Source organism: Zonotrichia albicollis, chromosome 3 (assembly GCF_047830755.1).
Source record: "Zonotrichia albicollis isolate bZonAlb1 chromosome 3, bZonAlb1.hap1, whole genome shotgun sequence".
Taxonomy (NCBI): Eukaryota; Metazoa; Chordata; class Aves; order Passeriformes; family Passerellidae; genus Zonotrichia; species Zonotrichia albicollis.
Genome location: NC_133821.1, coordinates 71,195,444 through 71,216,223, shown reverse-complemented (window position 1 = coordinate 71,216,223; position 20,780 = coordinate 71,195,444). Strand labels below are relative to the sequence as shown.

At 38.8% G+C, this 20,780-nt stretch overlaps 1 protein-coding gene across 5 annotated transcripts in view; it reads right to left on the bottom strand.

The window, feature by feature from the left end:
• The window catches only part of ARHGAP18 (Rho GTPase activating protein 18), a 94,572-nt gene that overhangs the window by 19,015 nt on the left and 54,777 nt on the right, over nucleotides 1-20,780 (bottom strand). For 3 of the 5 annotated variants that reach the window (XM_014267554.3, XM_005487728.4, XM_074537832.1), the window contains exons 2-8: nucleotides 19,661-19,860; nucleotides 17,214-17,449; nucleotides 14,416-14,488; nucleotides 8,287-8,456; nucleotides 5,901-6,066; nucleotides 3,100-3,191; nucleotides 758-835 (exon numbers count right to left, since the gene is read on the bottom strand). In XM_014267554.3, coding sequence (XP_014123029.1) covers nucleotides 758-835; nucleotides 3,100-3,191; nucleotides 5,901-6,066; nucleotides 8,287-8,456; nucleotides 14,416-14,488; nucleotides 17,214-17,449; nucleotides 19,661-19,860 — 1,015 coding nt within the window. Of the gene's footprint in view, nucleotides 1-757; nucleotides 836-3,099; nucleotides 3,192-5,900; nucleotides 6,067-8,286; nucleotides 8,457-14,415; nucleotides 14,491-17,213; nucleotides 17,450-19,260; nucleotides 19,322-19,660; nucleotides 19,861-20,780 lie in introns of those variants that run through there. The other 2 variants (XM_014267557.3, XM_074537830.1) reach the window with 2 other exon arrangements.

Genomic DNA, 20,780 nt, shown 5'->3' with positions numbered 1-20,780 from the left:
CTAATGAACCAGCAGCTGGACCAAGTTCTACACAACAGAGGCTGGCAGACATCTTTGGACAGCTGAATCCACTTAAATGGTCCTTTCTGTTTAGAATTTAAGGCCAGTTCAGACCGTCTTTTTAACACATTGAGCCTTGGCATGAATCACAGCGTGTATTTAGCTCCCTGCATCAAGGCAAATACTGGGAAGAGCCTGCTGGATGTAACTGGCACTCACCCTGGGAAGTGTCACTGTGCACAGACGTGCCCAACAAGATTGCACTCGGCGAGCCGAGCACTTATATTGCTGTTCATAAAAATAAATGTGAGAGCTTCTTCAGTGCACACTGCCTGCCTTGCCATCTAACACAGGTTAAGTCTAGCTATTAAGGAAGGCTCACAATGCCAGGGAAAAGCTTCCTCCTGGGGTAGAAAGACCGTGTATGAACTGTTCAGATGATTAAACTGGTTCGAAGAAAAAGCAAAAGGCTGGAAAACTCATGCCAAGAATTAATGAGATTTTGGCACAACTGAATTTGAAAAGTAGCTTTGACTCTCCTTCAAACTTAAACTCCAGCCTTTCCCCAAAACTACAGTGAGTGAAAGCATCATTTCTCTGGCTAATATAATTCAGCTTTCTTTGTAAAGAGATTTTGCTTTCTGTTTTTGAAGATTTTGATAACAATGGGATGCCAAAATACAATTTGTATGACAAAATAAATTCAGCAACCACAGATACATTTTGGGGGATATTAACAGCCTGTGCAAAGTTTTACCTTTACTCTTGTTGCAACTCCGGGTATTCTAAGAAGTCCCTCTGTTTCCAGAGTAGTCTCTTCTATCTGGGCAATCAGCTGTCAAACACAAACCAAACTGGCATGAGCAAAGATGTCAATTAAAAATTACTCACAGACAGTTCTGATATACTGAAGCCTTTATGCTTCTCTTTCTCTCTCTGTGCATATACATTTCTGCACACAGATTTGTAACAAGCAGAGGTTCAAACACAGTTTGCAAATGGATTACAGTTCTTGTAGAAGAAAACTTCAGTGTGGTTCTTATCCTTTTTTATGAGTCCTGTTAAAGAGGAGTTTGTTTATTTTATTAAAAAAGAAACCTGTATGGTTTTTACCTCCTTCAAGCCTCCTCTGAAGACTGAAGAATTATTTTCAAAAATTACTGTGGTTTCAAAATTATATCCCAATAACTATCCTGGCTAAAATGTCTCCAAATCAAAATAAATCAAAATAATTAAGGTAACATTCTCATGAATACTCTAGGACTTTACAAGAGGAGAACTAAGAACTTCTAGGCTTTAAACAAGTCTCTGATTTGCAAATTCTGACATTCTCCTAACAGACTCAAAAGTCTGCAATCCTTCACATGGATAAATTTGCAGAAAATTCCATGAAAGTACTTAAAACCCATATAATATTTTTTCCTCTAAATAATATGCCTAGAAATATTCACCAAAGGATGGAATTAAGAGTATTTAAAACAAATCGTTAAATGTCAAAAGCTGATGGCATAATTTTAGCATAAATAGTTCCCACCATGTTTAACTAGGGCAGTGCCTTTTTACATACCTTCCTGCACCAGTGCTTGAGTAAGAAAAATTGTGCAACAGAGTTTTTTCCAGTTACATAAATTAAAGGGAGTTTACCTGCATTTATGTAACAGATAAATGCCATAAGAAAGATCGGACAGAAAACTCCACACATTTAGAGAACAGCACTAGAAGTGTCATTCTAGTGCATTTTCCATGGTTTTAAAAAAAAAAAGTGCTAACCCGCCCCATCCCCCATCCAGCTCACCCTGTACTCAGCTTACACCAGATCAGTGCCTGCCACTCACATCTGCTGGGCACAAAGACACTGAGGGCAGTGTGTGACCTGCCACCAGCACCACTTCTGGGGAAGGCAAGGCCTGGTGGCACAACTGGTGGCCACAACTCCCTCACAAACACTCACTCCCCTTGGCCACCACCAACCTCCTGCCTGTGACAAATCCCCTCTTCATCTCCATCATGGCTGCCTGGAATGGCTTTATTAGCAGGCCAGAGACTGGACTTACTGACAACAGAAACTTCTGATTACAACACATGAATCACTATTACTGTCAGATTTTCCAGTTGCAAAACCCTGATAAAATTATGTCTTTATTTTTAATTTAAATTCCTCAGTGAAATAAAAACTTGATGTATTTTTAATTAAGCAGCCTTCCTGTTAGCTTGCTTTCTTTCATTTCAGTGATAAACAAGCTACATTTAAAAGAATGAACAAAATTGTTCTCTTATACTTTATATAAATGCCCAGTTCTTGGAAAGTACATGCTGCTGAGAACAAGCAGAAGAAATGGGCAACTGTTTATTTTCATATTCTCTTTTGAAGTAAAACTGTATTCCAAATGACGTCTGCACCTCGCAAAACAAATCACATCTATAAGATATTAATGTTTATATAGAATTTTCGATGTTGCTTGGATAGCAGAGTGATCAATTACTATTTGCAATTTGATTTCCCAGTTTACAGATAGCATTTTTTCCAGAAATGTGTTTTCATGATCCTGAGAAAGCAATTTTTGGCATGAATGACACAGTGGTAGCTTTCAGATGTGATGCAAAACCACTTTGAGATTTCTGTTTCTCAAAAAGTAACAAGTATCTCTACAAACAGACTGAAATGGTGATGATAGAGCACTGAGTTTCTGTCAGTGCTAGGACAGGTCCACACACAGTGGTTTACTTTCTTCTCATGAAATGAGATGTGCTATGCATAGGCAACAAATCAAGGTTCTCCATCTTCTTTCCAATTATCTCCCCCATTACCATGACACGATATGGGCAAAGGAATATCCCTTTGAACTAAAGTAACAAGTCTTCTGGAAAAGCACCTGCCTTGTGAGTTTACTTCTTGAATTCAAAATAGGTCTGATGCAATGCAAAATATCACATTTACTGAATTAGTAAGTAAAGTTGCAATTAAAAGTTACAATAACTCGGATAGACTAGAGTATTATACTGAAAACTGCTACAGGAAGCAAATAAATCCAGGACAAAATGTCATGTTTTTGTCATTTGGCATGTATGTAAAAAGTTAACTTCTTCATGTCTATTTACCTTCTGAAAAATCAGTGGGATCTTGGTTCCTGGGACCTTCTTCTGATCCTGTTCCAGTAAAAGTGACAGTGGGACACCAAACAAGCCAGAGTCTGAAGCACAAAGCAAAAAAACCTGAGATATTATCCACATATTTTTTTCAGTACATGTGATACTGGCATAAACTCACATTTCTGAAGCAGTAAGTTTATTCAATGCATTCAGAGCTATTGACCTTTTGTTTAAAGTGTTTTAATGTCTTTGCCAGTCAAGTTATTACACAAAACATTCTCGCTAAAAGGATTCATCATCTCTTCCTCAGGAGCCTTCTGTTTTGACTTCAAATTGCCATCCACATATTCTAGAGCACAGTAAAGCAAACTGCATAAATGAACCATCTGCATAGTTCTGGTTTGCAGAATGGATGTGATAATGACCCTGCAATGCAGATCTTCACCACACAATGCAAGTTATTATAGCTGAGATGGAAACGGCATGAGTAAAATATCCAGAACTTGGTCACTAAAATGAGACAATTATCACCCAGAGCTGCTCTGAACACTCCTCTCTACGAGGGTTTGGAAATAACAGCTTTTCAACTCCTGTGCTTTTGAATTATACAGCACCAGCAGAACAGCAAGACAATCAACTCACAGAAGGCTCATTTTTAAAAACAGCAAGAGTACAGTTAATTCTTGGTTAAAAAACAACTTTTACAATAGGGCCAAAGCAATTAATATTTTTTTGAAAAGGAATTCAGTTGCAGTTAATTTAGCCCTTATGATAAACTAACCCTAGTCTTTATGTAAATGGGACTTACATGTGTTATGGCCCAGTTGAACAGAAGTGAATAACCATTTAAAGAGAGCTATGCTAATAATGACTAACCCAAAGTTGCTGAGACAGAACTTCTCTGCAAGAAGTACTGATAATTGCTGTATGTGCAAGTTTTCTGGAGCAGAATATAACAATACAAGTAGTCAAAATCTGCTGCTTGGTATGATGCCATGCCAATATTGAACACAGAACAGATGCGATTACTAAAAAAAACTGTCAGCCCTTGAGAAAACATGATATACATCAAAGAAAGATCAATTTCAGTGCCAAACCAGAAGTTCTTGTATCTCTGTCAGCATAAAAATTCTACCTATAAAATACAAGGGACTCACCCATACAGGCAATATCCATACCCCATAGCTTTATTATCTCAAAGTTATTGCCAATAATAAAGTTTCCATTGAAATGTAGTTGAAAAAACAAAATCCAGGAGGTCAATAAAAAAGCAGCACTGGGCACAGCACAGCATTCCCCACAAGAATGATGTTTTCATCATCTTTACATACTCAGGTATAAAGGAGAAAATTAATACACCCACTGCTGTATGAATCAATTGGCCAAACACTTAAGGGGTGAAGAGGTAAGGGTCAGACAGACCAAAAAGGCACTGAAGGCAGCACATTGCAAAAGCACCATTAGCTTGGCAGAAAAGCTGATGTCATTGTCCAGTTCCTACACATTGCCATTAATCTAGCCTCTCTTTTTTACCTTTTAAAGAAGTTTTTAATCAATTCAGCATTTTATGAATGCCTGCCATTCAGATAATAATGTTGAGAGTGAAATTCAATTAACAATTAATTTTGTAAGAAGAAATAGTTATAAGTAAGACCCAAAATACAAGATAAGAAAGTGCTTTGTCTCTGTTTATTAGTGACAGCACAAGTACTCCTGCAAGAAGAAAATGCATTCAAGCGATCAAGGTCTTGTTCATGTTTCTGTGTGTGCCTTTTGCATTAAAAAAGCTGTTTACTGCTACTGTAAAGTGAAGAACATATTCTGAAGAATCTATTGTACCTTGCTGTGTATCTCTCTATGCTCTCTGTTGCTTTCAATTATTTAAAGTGAGCTATGCACTGTCACATTCACTGAACCTTGACAACAGAGTTTTGGCCAAAGCAGGCTTGTGATTAACCGGTAACACATCTCAAGCTCTTGTAAAGCATTTAGCAAAAGCCAAGAATACAAAACCAAACAAAGCACTGAAAATCTCCAGCATCAAGAAATTGGTTTCCATGCTTTCTATGCTCCCAAGGAAAGCACTGTGATTAAACATATGCTCCAATGGCTTGCAGAAGAAAGTGACATGGTGCAGCTGTCTCTGCCTCCTCTGCAACAGTTTAAATCTTCCACTTTATATGGTGCTATTCATCATAACAACTGCATTAGAGCCTAAGCAAACACTGGATGGGCAAGGCCTAGATGACACAGGAACATTTGTGCCAGACAGAATAGGAAACAGGTGACAAAGGCTCCCAGCACCTCCCACCTATAGCAACAAAAGCACAAGTCAGGTAGACTCATCTGAATTACAGAATTGCAAAGGCTGAAAAAGACCTTTGAGAACCACTGAGTCCAATTTTGAAAGTAGACCAGTGCCCACCTTCAGGAAATCAGGAAAAGAATACCCACAAAGACCACATGCTTATGCTTCTTGGGAATAAATCAGCACATACAAACTTCTGTGAAGCAATTCTTGCTTCATGGCATACTAATAAGACAGCTACCCTTCACTCCTTACATTATCTGCTCCGTGACTATTTTGAGTTTTAATTTTAGACAAAGAACTGGAATTTTTCACTTATTTCAGTGAACTTGTTTAAAGCTTGCCTTGAGTTAATGTGAAAAATTAAATATTGCTCAGGGCCTATGTTACTGCTTATATATTATACATAAATTTTCTGCTGGAAGATCATAAATAAAGTGGTGCATTTGTTTCGTTGCATTAAACAGATGCAATTGGTTCAGAATACAAAACTCCAACTTACCTTTGGTTTTGATTTTTACAGCTTTTTGCTGTTTGAATTCTGTCCCAAGTATGTCATAGAGAGCAGTTAATTCAATCAGTGCTAAAGAATAGACTTTCTTCATGTCCTGAGGGGCTAGGTCACCAATCTTTGTGGTACCTGTTTTGTCCTTCGGCAGTCTGAAATTCTAAAAGCAGAGAATTGCAGCAGGATAAATAATCCAAGTCATGACAAATTACTTAGCTCAAAGGCTGTACTTCCTTCAGGGTACAACCTTTCACCATGAAGCCTGCTGTTACTGACTAAATCAAAGGAGAATCCCACAAACAGGTTAAAAAGCAGATGATCTTAAAATGATAGGAAGATTTAGGTTCCCAGTGACTTCTGGAGGTCATCTAATTCAATTGCTACTCAAAGCAAGGCCAAATTCAAAGTTTGACTGGATTGCTTCTTGTTGTTGTTCAAATTAATTTGGAAAATTTCCAATAACCCCTGTGGGAACCTGTTTCAGTGTGGAATACTCTCATGGGGACTTTCTTTACTATGCAAAAAAAAATTTCACCATAAGCCACTTGTGTCCATTAACTGTTATTCTTTTACTTGGCACTACTAAGAAGAATCTGGATTTGTCATTTTTCCTGCTTGCAACCACATACTCCCTCTCCACCTTCTGCATCTTTTTCCAGTTTATAGTGGTGGAAATGGCTGTCCATGAACAATCAATCCTAAGCACACACAACTGCACAGAAATCCTATGCAATAGGATAGAAATCCTTCTGCATTTGCGCACACAAAACAGAACTTTTGGCTGCCATATAAATAACAATAAAGGAGTTATCTTCTTAGAGAACAGGAATACTTGATCGTGGCTCCTTTCTACTGCACTAGATACTCAGAGATACTAGATACTGCAGTCAGAGAGCAATATAAGGAATCGAGTTGAAAGGGTGAGGGACTTCCCAACTCACTGAACTTTCTAACTCCATCTCCCACCAGCGGGCTTCTAAGTATGCATGACTCAGAGCAGGAAGCTTGACAAGACTTTCTTCCACTTGGAAAGACATATTATACTCATGAATTATTTTCTTACCCTGTGCAAACCCAGCAATAGCAGAGCTGAATTGCTAGTTATGGTACATGACTACAAGGGCACAAACCAAAACAAAACATAATTTACAAAAGGTAGATGAGTAGCCAGTTCCCCACCTTGAGCTTTCATTGACTTGCACAAACATGTCTGCTTAAAAATAGCAGCCAATGATGAGGTGCAACCAATATATTGTAGATTTAAATAGGTAACTCTCTTTTCCTATAATTTTACAGCTCCTTTTGTAACTGAAGAAGAAATTCCTTAGCCATGTCTTTAAGCAATCCTTCACAAGCCTGGCCAGAAGCAGAGCTAATGTATGTATTATGCATATATACAGAAGTTATAACATAGCTTTTATCTCCTTGTTATAGGCTGCATTAGAGAAACATGACTCAAATGCTTTAGAATCCATCTCTAAATATCCATTAGTGCCTGGTTTATAATGTTTAAATTAGGATACATGGGGTAATTACTACTTGAAGAACTGCAGAAGTCCTTATCTAAATTAAGTGTTTAAAGAACAGGGAAACATTATTTCAGAAATTGTGTTTACTCAGACATGTTTGCATACAGTGTTAGGGAAAAGAAGAAAAAACCACCAAGACAGTTTTCAAACCAGTCATTAGTTTACAGGTTATATGTACATGTTACATGTTCATGAACTGGTAGGTAGAGAGAGAGATCCTAAAAGAGATTTCTGAGAATCGACAACAAAATCCCTTGGAGGATTTTCTTTTGATTTTATATGGATTCATTCTGAAAGAGCCTTTTTTTATTAAGAGTTGGAAAGAAAAACTGAGTTAAAATTAATCTTTCATTTCCTGCCATTTGACTTCAGACCTCTAATTTCTACAGACAGTTTTGTTCTTCATTCTCATCCCTCACCTACTCACATCAGACAACTGCATAAGGTTTCTACAGGCATCCACCAACCCTTTTCATATTACAGCAGAGCTTTTTATTAGAGGTAAAGCATCTCACCTCAGGTAACAGAAAAAGGGGATGTAAACAAATGAAGCAAGGATAGAGTGGTACAACCACCACTAAGCCCTATTCCAGCTTAATATTAGAAGTGCATTTTTGCTTACATATAGAGTGCATTTTTCCAGACACACAAGAACATAAACAGGCATAAATGTAGTTATTTTCATGTTATTAAGCATACTATTCCCAAAAATTAGCTACCTTAAGAACCTCTATCTCTACAAAGCTAAGTCTGACAACATTAATCTAAATCTAATTCACTCAGTCTCAGATAAATATGACCTATACAGTACCTCTAGCTAAAAATAAAGAGGAATAAATAAGAAAACCCACCGGTAGAAGAGTGTCACCCCCTCCACCTTTGTACATTTTGCCTACAGAGCTGTCCTTCAGATTAGCTGCCTGTTCTGCAAATGATATTTCCAAATTGATGTCAGTGTCTGAAGATGGCATGTCTTCAAGCAGGCTCTTCGGCTCATCTGTTCCAAGACTGAAATTTGGACCTGAAAACACCATAAAAAAAACAAAAAAAGCTAAAAATCAACAGCAGCACAATTGAGCACCACTCAGTGCATCAGAGTAAGTTTTAAACCAAGTAGAAATTAATGCTGTGCGAGCAATGGACATTCTGATTGCAAAGTCACTGTTCCTGTATTTTTTATGCCAGTTGAAAATTTAGCTATTAACAAGGGTACAACTTTTGTAGGTTTTCTTCAATAATTTTGCCAAGGCATGGGGTTTTCTCTCCTATTTATCTGTTATGAAAAGATAGAGCAATCCACCTCAAACAAACAGCAGACTCCCACAATCTAGCAAAGCCAAAGAACTTTGGCGTCAGAAGTTTCTTGCCATGAAACACTTTCTAGCCTCAAAGACTGCAACATCCTGCAAACAAATCAGCAAATGTTTCTGCTGTTAAAATTTCAAAAGCAATAGAGAATTTGTCATCCATGACCCAAAGCATTAACATCTGAGAATAACAGAGAGTACACAGATCATCTTTGTTCCATTATTCCTGTTCTCACCTCAATCTTAAGAGTCTAGATTCCTCAAAACAGTTTGGACATGTTTCCATGATACAGGGAAGGACTAAGTACACAACAACAGCCTTACTTGTCTTTGTTCCTTAGAGGAATCAAACACTAGACAAATTTTAAACATGTTTTGTTAAAGGAATAAAGAATCAAAAAAGGGAGAGGTTGTTCTGCTTTTAGAAAAAGAAGCTTCCGAATTTCACAGTAAAGCAACCACTGCTTTTGGTCTGAAGTTAAAACATATTGTGAAAGAAGCAAGAAGAAAATTATACAGTAAAAAACAGCATTTAATAAAAAGCATAGAAGTCTAAGAAAGCTTTCAGTCTCTCCACCATCGTTCTCTGAGTAAAGTCACAGAATAAATAAGGTTTAAAAAGACCTTTGAGATCATGGAGTCCAACCTATGACCAAACACCCCCATGTCAACTGTATCATGGCACTAAGTGGTGTGTCCAGTCTTTCCTTAAACACCTCCAGGGACTCCACACCACAACCTCCCTGAGCAGTCCACTCCAATATCTAATCAGCCTTTGGTGAAGAACTTCTCCCTAATGTCCAACCTTAATTTCTCCTAGCACAGCTTGAGGCTGTGTCCTCTTGTCCTGTTGCTGCCTGGGAGAAAAGACCAACCCCCACCAGGCTACAGCTCTCTGTCAGGCAGTTGTAGAGAGGTAAGATTCCCCTGAGCCTCCTTTTCTCCAGGCTAAACACCCCCAGCTCCCTCAGCCTCTCCTCATAGAACCTGCGCTCCAGACCCTCCACCAGCTCTGTTACCCTCCTCTGGCCGTGCTCCAGCCCCTCAGTGTTCTTCCTGAATCAAGGGGTTCAGAACTGGACACAGAAATTGATGTGTAGCCTCTCCAGTGCTGAGTACAGAGGAAGAATCACTTCCCTAGACCTGGGACCATGATTCAGCCACTGGCTCCTACTCACATGAGACTGCAGCCTGTTCAAAGCTAATACACAACAAGTGGAGGAAAAGTGGATGGAAATGGGCATGAGTTGTGAAGGAGAACCATGAGCAATGCATATGTTTTGGTGTAAGAATGTTGTGCAACATAATAAACTAATTTTTTTACACTGCTGTGGGAAATGTTTGTATGGCCAAGAGTAACTACCCTAAGCCAAGACAGAAACAGGTTCCCAGAAAACAGTTACAGGTACAGCAAAAGCTGATTCTGAAGAAGGGGAAAGCCTGCAGAGAGGCTGATTAAGAGGAGTCAGGGAAGCGCTGATCTACACTGATGGTATCAGTAGTCTGTAAAAGAACTGAGCTGCAAGCACACAATCCAAACAACCTATGAAGCAGGAAGTTATAAAAAAAATATAGAGCAACTAGAAGAAGAATAAAAAAATTACAGCAACTCGCTAATTTTTCTAAATTATATTTGCATCTTAGTTAAAAACACCAAACTATTGTCTGACATTATTTAGATCAAGTCCTGAAAATAACCTCAGTCAGCCAGGGCCAGACTCAGGGGACCTGACAGACAAATGGCTGAAGCCACCAAAGCCACTTTCTGGTAAGGCACAGTGCTTTACACAACCACTCCCACGTCAAAGAACTTACCTGAACTGAGACACTTTCAGGGAGAGAAGGTGAATTTGAGTTAATACTTTGACTCTACTTACAACCAAGCAATGTTGCGAGAAGCAGAACAGAACATATTCATATTCTGCCAGTTGTGTGTGTTACTCATCACTTGTTTTTTCCAGAGTGGCTTCTGCTCACTTTTCACAGACCCCAAAATGCCTAGGGCATACGCTAAAGATTAAGCTGATCTTGAAACTAGAGCTGCTCCTTTTGGTAAAGAGATATCTGAGTCCTCAGTAACCAAACATACCCAAGGTAAAATTCATCCCTGACTCTGCTCCTTGGCATCTCTGTGTGTATATCCCTATATATCATGTAAACTGTTCAATGCATCCATACTGAATGAAAAGAGTTTCCTGTCTCCCCCAAAACTTTTGTCATGCTAATGTGGCCTATACCTGACCTACAAACTTCCCACCAGCCTAGGAGGGATCTGATGTTAACAAACAAAAAGCAGTAGCTCCTATTTCAGTCCTCTGGTCATACCAAGGTGTCATGTAAAGCAGATGTCTCAGTAGTGCTCTGCACATTTTAAAGATCTGGAAGTGCTGCTGTTGTGGGAAGTCTTTTCTTGGTTGTATAGCCTTGTTCCCATTGTTGTACATCCCTGAACTAGGCAGCAGCTGTAAGAGGAAGCAGCCTTGGTGTTCTGCCAACCTGCCAACCACATGTTATATTTAATGAGAGAAATGCAAGTGTGATGCAAAAAAATGCAAATATTGTCTATGAGGATGTGGAAACCATATTTTACATGAGTTCTGTACTCCTTCCTTAGATCACAGAGCTATTTAAAGATTACATAAAATGATGGGAATTCCTCAAGAATAAAACAAGGAAACATTGCAAGTATCAACTGTGCTATATCCCAGTTTTGCAAGGGAATCTTGAGTATACACTAACAGAGCTAAGCTGACAGACCTTAATTTACAACTGGAAAGGCAGAATGATTTTTTTTCTTTGACTGACGAAGCATTTTTCTAAAATGTTAGTTCATAGATGGTTATAAATTGAAAATAAAAAAACTTGTAATCATTTCACTGACAACCTTACTTTGGCTATAGGATCCTCATTTATCTTGTAAAATGAAAAGCAAACCCAAACTCTTTAATTAAAAACCATCAGATTACAGATTTTTTCCCAGGCAAACATTACTGGTCATTACCCTTGTATTACACATGGTACACACAATTGGTTCATCCATTCTCTAGGTTGTTATGCTTTGAAGCTGCCCTTATACAGAGGTTTTATCTATTATTCTTCCCCTGTAGCAAATTCTAAGTTCAGAAAAACAACTGCAATCATAGTAAACTGACTTTTGCTATTCCCCTACTTCAGCTAATAAGTATTTAGCTTTTCATATGTTTTATTATTTCCTTTTTATTTCTTCAGAGGTCTCAACCAACACAGTTATTTACTCCTTTTCACGGGATTCCAAAGAAAATTACTTCTTTTATTTTATATCTATTGAACATATTCCTAGCTTTGCAGGCCTTTAGTGAGTGTCATGGATTGTTAAAATGATAATGCCTTTTGAGAGCTTAGTACATTATTCCGAATTTTCTTTTTGTTTCCTGTAGACACACCCCATACCTACATGAAACAAAGGCACTTATTATTCTGTGGGTTTGCATATATTATTTAGTCAAGAAACAAGGTGTGTTGGACACAGAAAGGAGAAGAAAGGAGAAGAAAGGAGAAGAAAGGAGAAGAAAGGAGAAGAAAGGAGAAGAAAGGAGAAGAAAGGAGAAATGAGAACGAGTTCACATAGCCCAGGCATGCTCTAAAGGCAAATCATTAACAACTTCAGTCTGGCAGAAGCACTTGGGACTGCAGCATTCAAATATCTCATTAGGAACAGGTATCACCTTGGGAGTATGGCCAAAAAGAGTTTTTTACCATACCAATTTTAAGATGTCTCAATTTAGGCTTTTTGTCTTTAATGTCTGAGATGATGTTCATATTTTTTTCAGGTAAAACTGGGACTACTTCTGTGTCAAACAGGGTTTCCATTTTAAAATAATGCCTTGAATTTGGACTTCATAAATATTTAGTGCCTCTGAAATATCAGGCACTGTTTAGTTTTTGCCTTAAATTCATTCACTGTTTTTATAACACTAACTGGCTACTCTGGAGGACAGATCATAGCACAGCATTGAACCAGATGCATGCTTTTAACACCACCAAACTTGCATGGTTGGACTGCAGATGGAACTGAGTTTTCCTTCCTGCTCCAACCTTGGAAGCAGAGCCCACTGTAGCATGGTGACTGGAGCAGGAGAGTATCAGGATGTAAGCAGGCTGCATTTGCCATCCACATCACCATCTGTGCTGAGGAGAGCTAGCATATGGGACTTGCCTTTCAGAACTTCCCATTTCTGAAGGGTTCATCAGGGCCACAGGGAAAGAAAGAACCAGATGTGATAAAAAACTCTGTAATAATTGCTTGGTAATTTTCCAGCTCTGAATCCTACAGAGAAGTTTATTGACACAAGCACCAGGCATCTCTTCCTTCCCTTGTGCTGAACCAGCAGTCTGGCAGTCCTCCCAGTTTTTTTACTGTTCTTATTAGAGTGAGGTTTGCTGAGAGGGCAGGAGGGAAATACACAATTCTGGAAACACACAGATTCAGTGTTATTCCGGATTGGTTTATATTCACGTCTCCTAATCCAACTGCCATGCACATTTTGTATTGTCCACTGCTGTCTTCCAAGTCTAATTCTAAAGTAGCAATTTTTCCAATATGCTGCTGGTCTGTATTCTAGAACTGAAGCAGAACTTTATTTGGTGGCTTAATTACAGCTACCTAACTTGAAACAGGTAACTTGATCTGCCTGCTTAGTGTGGGTATAGGGTTCAGTGTAACAGCTACGTGCTATCCAGTCTTCCAGAAGAAGCAAAAACCCCAACATATAAGCAAAGCAGAATAACAGCAGAGCATCTTAAAACTTACATAGATGCCAGCTTAAAACTTAAATAGATGCATCTTAAAACTTAAATAACCTGATACAGGGGTGGGTAGGGTGGTACAACAGACACAGTGCAACCCTTACTTTGAAGAAACCCATCATGATGCAGCACAGCCATCCTTTTACTACCAGATCTGAAGAACAGTAGAAAGCTCTGTAAAGTCTTTCATCGGAAATCATACTCTCAAAATACAAACTATGGAGTCAGCTAAGGACTTCTGTGATGCACTATCCTGACAGTGAGAGGAAAGGGTCTTCCATGAGTACTGCACCTCTCATTTGTAAGCACACACCACTGAACACAACCTAGGCACACAGAACACTATTTAATTTCCATATTACTTGAAAAGGTAAACAACCTTTTTTCTTTAATTCCTGTTTTTCCTTTAATTTGAGCTACAGGTATATAGCTAGTTCTCAGTTTTTTTGATGCTTGAGTCCAGACAGTTCTCTTTTTTTTTTTTTTTGCTTAGAGTCCATTTGGTTTTGGTTTTATTCTTTTGTATGCACTGATGAGTTTATGCATTGACCTTCATTTCCTGTACTGTACAGCAGAGACAGATCAGAGGCGATAAATTAAGGATCAGAAACAACCTGAGCATAAGCTACAATAGAAGACTTCTCCCAGACAGCTTGATCATAAGCTGATCCCTGATAATAAACTGGGTTTCTCAGTGGCTCAAAGGACACAACCTACAGGCACACTTAAAATTTTACACATCAACAATTCAGTCCAGAAAAGGTTTCTCATTATAAATTCATTTCATTTTGCTGAAAAGTGACTTATAATATGGCCCCATTTACTATCCTGTGTAGTTGAACACCTACAAACCAAAAAAAAAAAAAATAGAGAGCAATTTGACATTACCTTTTGTTCCATCATGTGTTTCATTTTTGTTTTCACTTGTTCTCACAGTTGAAGGTTCACTTCCATCACAGACCTAAGAAAGGAACAATAAATATGCATGCCTATAAAAACCTAGTGCATGGTTGTAGAAACTCCTTTGACTCTGTGCAGGATTAAAACACAAATACACACTCCTGCAATTCAGGAATGTGCAAAAGTACATCTCTGTGTTTCAAAAGAAAACCCCTTGCCAAAGTCTAAGGGGATCTGAAACCTAGGCAATTAAAAAAAGAAGTAAGTAAATCAATTCCTCTTCTTCCTAGAAGGCTGCATGGGTGAATGACATTATTTTCCAGAGTGGCAAAGAATAAGAAAATGCAGTCTGACCTGAAGCTGTAGTTTGCACTAGAAAGCATATGGAAAGGGAATCTGGAGGTGATGTTTTGACTGACTCAGACCAAATTCCCCTTTCTTGAAAAAGCTTACATGGTTACCTCCTCTAGAGAGCAATCCCATCCCTTTGGCAGGGCAGCCTGACGTTATCTGTGCTTACAGCTTAGATTTCCAGCAACAAAACCAGGACACTTTGAAGAGATGAAGAACAGGAAGGGATTTGAACCATCCTCTCCTTTCTGTAATGCTGCCCTTCCCAGTCTCAAGATGTGACATTTTGTGAACTGGATGACACGAACTATAGACAAAATATTTCAGAACATGTAGAAAATCTATGCCCATATATATGGGTACACATAGATTCACATACATTTTTACCCAGATATTATTTTTACTTTTTGGCAACTCAAATTAACAATTAATGTTTAGCACACAGTAAAATTGTATTTTACTCAAGTAATTTGTAACTCCATACTTATTGAGAAGACAAATGCAAGTTTTAAAGACTTATCCTACTAGCACAATATGTATTTTCACTTCTCTCTTTTTTTTTTTTTTTTAATCAGGTATCTTGATAGGAGGAAGAAGTTAGCACAATTGCCCAAAAAAAAAATCTCTATTTCACAAAGCAGCAGAAGCAGAATGGGAAGCTGTCAGGGTACCAAAAGTCTAGCTTCTCTTTGGGAATAGGGCAGGAAATTCAGGAGAAACATTAACACAATTGTTGTCTTGATGCAAAACATCAACACTATTGTTTTACCTTTCCTCCTGCTTTCCTCCAGATGAAGGGAGGCTACAGGATTTTTGAAGGCTATTATTAAACTGGAATGACTTCATACAGCTGCAGGTGGCTTCAGTCCTCTTTTGTTATATAAAAAGCTTTCTAATGATGGGTGAGTAACAAAGCAGTGAGACTAGTTACCTAGGGAGGTAGTGGAAGCTACTTCTCACAGCCTTTCAGTGACAGATTTGGTGAATAGCCACAAGCAATGATTTCTGAACAATTATCTCGCTTTGGAGAAAGGAATGAAGTACAAGTTTGAGGACCTATACTTGTATTACTTTGTTTCTGTCAAGGAGACAAGTTTAGAAGGATGTTTCCCCCCCCCGCTATTTCTGTATTTAATAAACAACCATTTGTTTTATACATCTTAAATGCCTAAAATAATTTCTCTTCTTAGTGGTGTCTTCAATATCAAAACATGTAGTTTAAGAGAAGAAAAATCTATTGAACACTGTGACATAGGATTTTCAAACATTACAGTATGTAGCTTACATACAGGGACATGCATATTTCTTGTGCTTTACTGAAATAAAAGAAAAAAAAAGAGAAATTATACTGCTTTAAGCTACATGATATTTTACCTAAATTGCTCTGCTATTAGATCTTGTAATTTTTAGGTAGAGTCAATTACAAATCAGATCCCAGAGAACTTTTATAGAGTTAATATCTCTTTTGCAACCACAGGCAAAGCAGAACAGTGAAAGGGAAGTTGTGCCTCCAGAACACACCACTTCCCCCACTACACTTCAACTGAGTTTAGAAAGAGTTGCTGAAGGAGAGGAAGCTGCTGAGGGAAGGAGGAAATTAAATGCCCTCAAAATTCACCACGCTTTCCATCACCACAACACTGCACTGAAAGACAACGTCAGCAGTGAGAACAAGGGACAGAGCTGAGGTCGGGTAACCCAGTCATGCCGTAAGTCTCATTCTTATGGCTGAAGATCTCAGTGCTCTGAGGGAGCACAGAGGACACACACCCCTCTCCGTGGAAAAGGATTTCTAATCATAGTCTCCATTTCCCTCCTTCCCTTTTCCTGCATATGGGAGAGGAATTCTCCTCAATATCCCATGATGGGAAACAGGGACCCTTCAGGGCCTGTCAGAGTAGCTTCCCATACACAGTTTAACACATACAGAGGCCCTGGCAGTTAGTATGGCGTTTGCACCCCCAGCTGATAGGCATAAAGACCTAGCCAAAACCTAGAAGGTTAGGCTAATGCTCCATTTTCCACCCTTTATTTATAAATAAACAAACAAAAAAACAAAAGCACCTCTAAGTAAGAGGTAATCACTCAAAGGTAAAAGTAGGCTTGTGGTAGCTCTTTGGGTGATTGTTGAGATGAGTTTCGCATCCATGTGAAAAATAATTCCAATTAAAATGAGCAATTCCTTTATTCATCACCTTTATGGTGAGGCCAATTACACGCTTCTTTATAAATACTAAAATTGCTTAATGCAATGTTGAATCTGGACAAACACCATCCCTGAAAATTTAGTGAAAAATTCCCTTGGGAATCAGTGAAGTTAGACCCAAATCTTCTGGAAATATTCCTTTCATGTGCCGCTCTGCTCTGCCCCCCATCCGTACGTGTCCCTCTCTTCTCCCTGCCAGAATCAAACAAAACAACCGACAGGAACTCACTCTTCCCTTTGAGTCATTCTGTAGCCTGAAGATATCTCTGACATCAGGAATCTGGTGCTGTTTGTTTCTTTTCCTCATAGTTTGTGTGACGGTCTCCACTCGCTTTTCCACGGCAGCTTTCTGGGTTCGGGTCAGTGTGGATAAAAACACCATGCTTTCTAGGGAGTCGCCAGAGCTCTCTCCAAACAGATTCGACAAACCTGCCTCCTTCAGCCATTCCTCTTCCAGTTCTCCCTCTGAGCAATTTGAAGAGAAAAGGGCATAAATGTTGGCTTTTTATTACTGGCAAGCACATTGGATTTTAATGACACAACACACTTAATATAATTCACAGAAAAGTACCAAGGGGATACACAATTAAGAATTACTTACACTGTCATGACTCAGAAAAAAGCTATTGTTTCTAAAGAGCCTCAAAAGGCTTAATATATTATATCAAACCTTGAAAGTAGTTAATCCAATATAGATTGCTATGTGACAATCTTTACAATAATCTACAGCACTTCCATTAAAATCATATACCATTTTATAAATGTACCTAAATAAAAATGTGTATGGGGAAGCCTGAAAGCCAGATCATTGCTGCTCCACTGAATTTTAGTTCAATACTCAATCTTTTTAGCTCTCCTACTGACATGGTTCTGCCCACTTTTCTTGATACATTAATCCTACAGCCTTCCACTAGCTCAATTTAATGAAGGACAAACCAGCCTACACAAGTCACCTTAATGCTATTTTTTCAACAGTTCTTATGACCTGGTCTCCAGCCTGCTGACAGCTCACAGAACAATTTTTGCTTTAGTCTTAGAGTTGATAAGGTATCCTTTATTGACAGATCACTGCACATGAAAGAAGAGAAAGCTATTAAATATTGTCACCAATGGCAAAACTTCTGCTTCTGAAATCTGTATCACGCTAATGATATTTTCTATAAAACACTAAGTTCTGTCTGTAGCAGTTGAGGTTGTGCTGAATGCCAACAATTCTCTCAAACCTTCAAGCACTATTTCTCCATTTATCAGATATCTAAAAATACTCCAAAGTTGGCATGTCAGCTTCACTATTGATTGCATTTTACCACTGTGCCCAGAGCACATTCAAGCAGGCACCTTAATTTTAACAGCATCCAGAAAACAGACACCAAAATTTAAGTATGAGTTTTGCCATGGCTGTGCAGCCACAGGTTTTGCTATCAGGGCTGGAAAAAAGGATTACACCCATGCTCCAGAGCAGCTGTGAGCAACCTCTCTCCCCTGCCTTGCCTTTGCCTGGCCAGTTTGAGGCAGGTCCATCAGCCAGCTGCAGCATCCCACACGCTCAGGAGTACTTGTGCCCAAGAGAGGGGCTGCACATCAGGCAAGGTGTGGGCACGGTAAGATGTGCTTGAGCTGGTAACTCAGCTGGGCAGACTCACTTGGGCTTCACGCCAGAGTCATCTGCAGTAACCAGGAGGAAGAATGCTCCATATAAACCCAGTGGAAGTGGTGGGGCTGGGGTGCAGAGCCTAAAGGCACAGCCACACCAGTGAGCTGTAGCAAGAGAAGAGGTTCGTGTACTGCAGAACAATGGGCTCTGCTGCTCTGGACAAAGCCCCATGGCTCTGCTGGAAAAGCCCACAGCTCCCCAGTCACAAGGGTTGGCAACCTTGCTGCTTTCCCCAGGGACCACGTTGTTACGCTCTTCAGAGCAGTGACTTTTCAAAGTGCTTAGGCAGAAGAGCAAATCCCTTTGAAAGTTCATTCTTCTCACTCATGTGGAGGCAGTACCAAAACGCAAAATTCACCATTTTAATTTACTGAGACAGTGGGTCTTGTAAGAATGGGAGAGAGGCAGCTACTGCATTGTTAAAAAATAATTTTTGAGAGAAAACTTAAGTTAAGGACATTACTCCTCTTTTATCTGAGAGGACACAAAAACAAAATAAGAAAAAAAAATGCCCAACCTCTAAGACCATGCCCCAAGGAGTGGCCCATAATTCATGCTTCTGAGAAACACAAATAGTACAACTGAACAATCACAATAGTTACAAGCATAGAAAGTTACTCACTAAACTTAAATCGGTTAATCATTGGCTTGTCTTCTAAAGCGTGAGGTTTCTATCCCAAAAGCTACAATAACGAACAACATACACAAAGAGTGAAAGGGTAAGTTAGTTCAACAGTAAACTGCAAATAGTTCAGCTGCTGTGATTTGCAAGCACAGGCACCTTTCTGATATTCTGCAAGTACCATTCAAAGAAAAATCAGCCTTTTACTTGTCTCTAATAAAACTGTCTGTCAGGGCACTGTCTGTTTCTGCAGAAGCAACAGAATTTTCAAAGCAGGTGTTCAGGAAAGTGACCTCCTTTTTTGATCTGCATTAGGTAGGTGCCATCTCTTGCAATAAGACTTGAAGAAAAATCCCTAAATCAGCAAACTGATGAACATTGTCAGAACAGATTTCATTACCATCTGGCTCTTTCACTACAAGCGCTACTCGCTCCTCGTGATTATTTCCTCTGGTTTCATGGATGTTTTCAAGTTCTTTCCAGTAGTCATCCATAGACAACTCATCCAAGGAGTCCTGGGATCCAGAGCGGTCAAACGATGCTCCATCGGGGATCTTCTTGGAATGGTCATGGTTCATTGTATACTGTCCAGACCGACGGCTACAAATGTAAATCAAGAAGAAATTTTTTGGTCAACATCTTAAGACACAGGATGTATTAATATGTGTGAAGGCAACATGAGTTGTGTCAAAGTATCAAAACAAACCACAGTCAACAAGCAAACCAAGATACTAAAAATTACTTTTAGTATCTGGAATATATTTTCAATCTAATATTTCTGCTCTATCTCCCCATCTGGAACAGTACGGGAGTCCATCTTAAAAAGGAAAAAATGAATCCAAGTTCTAGTAATCCTCATTACATATATCTTCAACTCTTCAACAGTCAAGTCCACAAAATTCATGGCACATGTCTTCCCAGAATCACCACTTAAGAGAATTTTTCACAAGTGCCTTTCTGCCTGAGTAAATTCTTACAGCCTAACAGCACAATTACTGTCTGCCTTTGCTATTCTGCTTTTATTTTTTATTAATACTTATTCTGGTATCTATGACCTTAATTACAGCTTGGAAAGGACAATGTAGAATTACTGCAGTTACAGTTTGTAAAGTAAACTGGCAAGCCCAAATGTTTAATAAAGAACATAGAAACTATTTGTTTCTATCTGGCTGCCTCTTTGGCTGAAAGCTCACCATTTTTACAGTTTGAAGTTTGTGGGTTTTGGTTCACCCTGCCAAACGCATAATGTAAAAGCTCCCAAAAGGATCTTTCACCTTAAGTATAGCTGCTGCTACATAAAAGAAACCAACAAGCTGAAACTTCTAGGTGTCATTTTGACCTCATTAAGTCACTGTCAAAAATGATCAGTGACCTAGTAAAGAATTCAGCTAAAAAAGGACACAGGTTGCAATGATGTCATTGAAGTTACAGGTCACCCTTACAGTTAAATATACCAAATCAAAAGCCACAAACTGATTCAGATTAGCAGTTGATTACATGAGTAGTATCTGATTTAACTT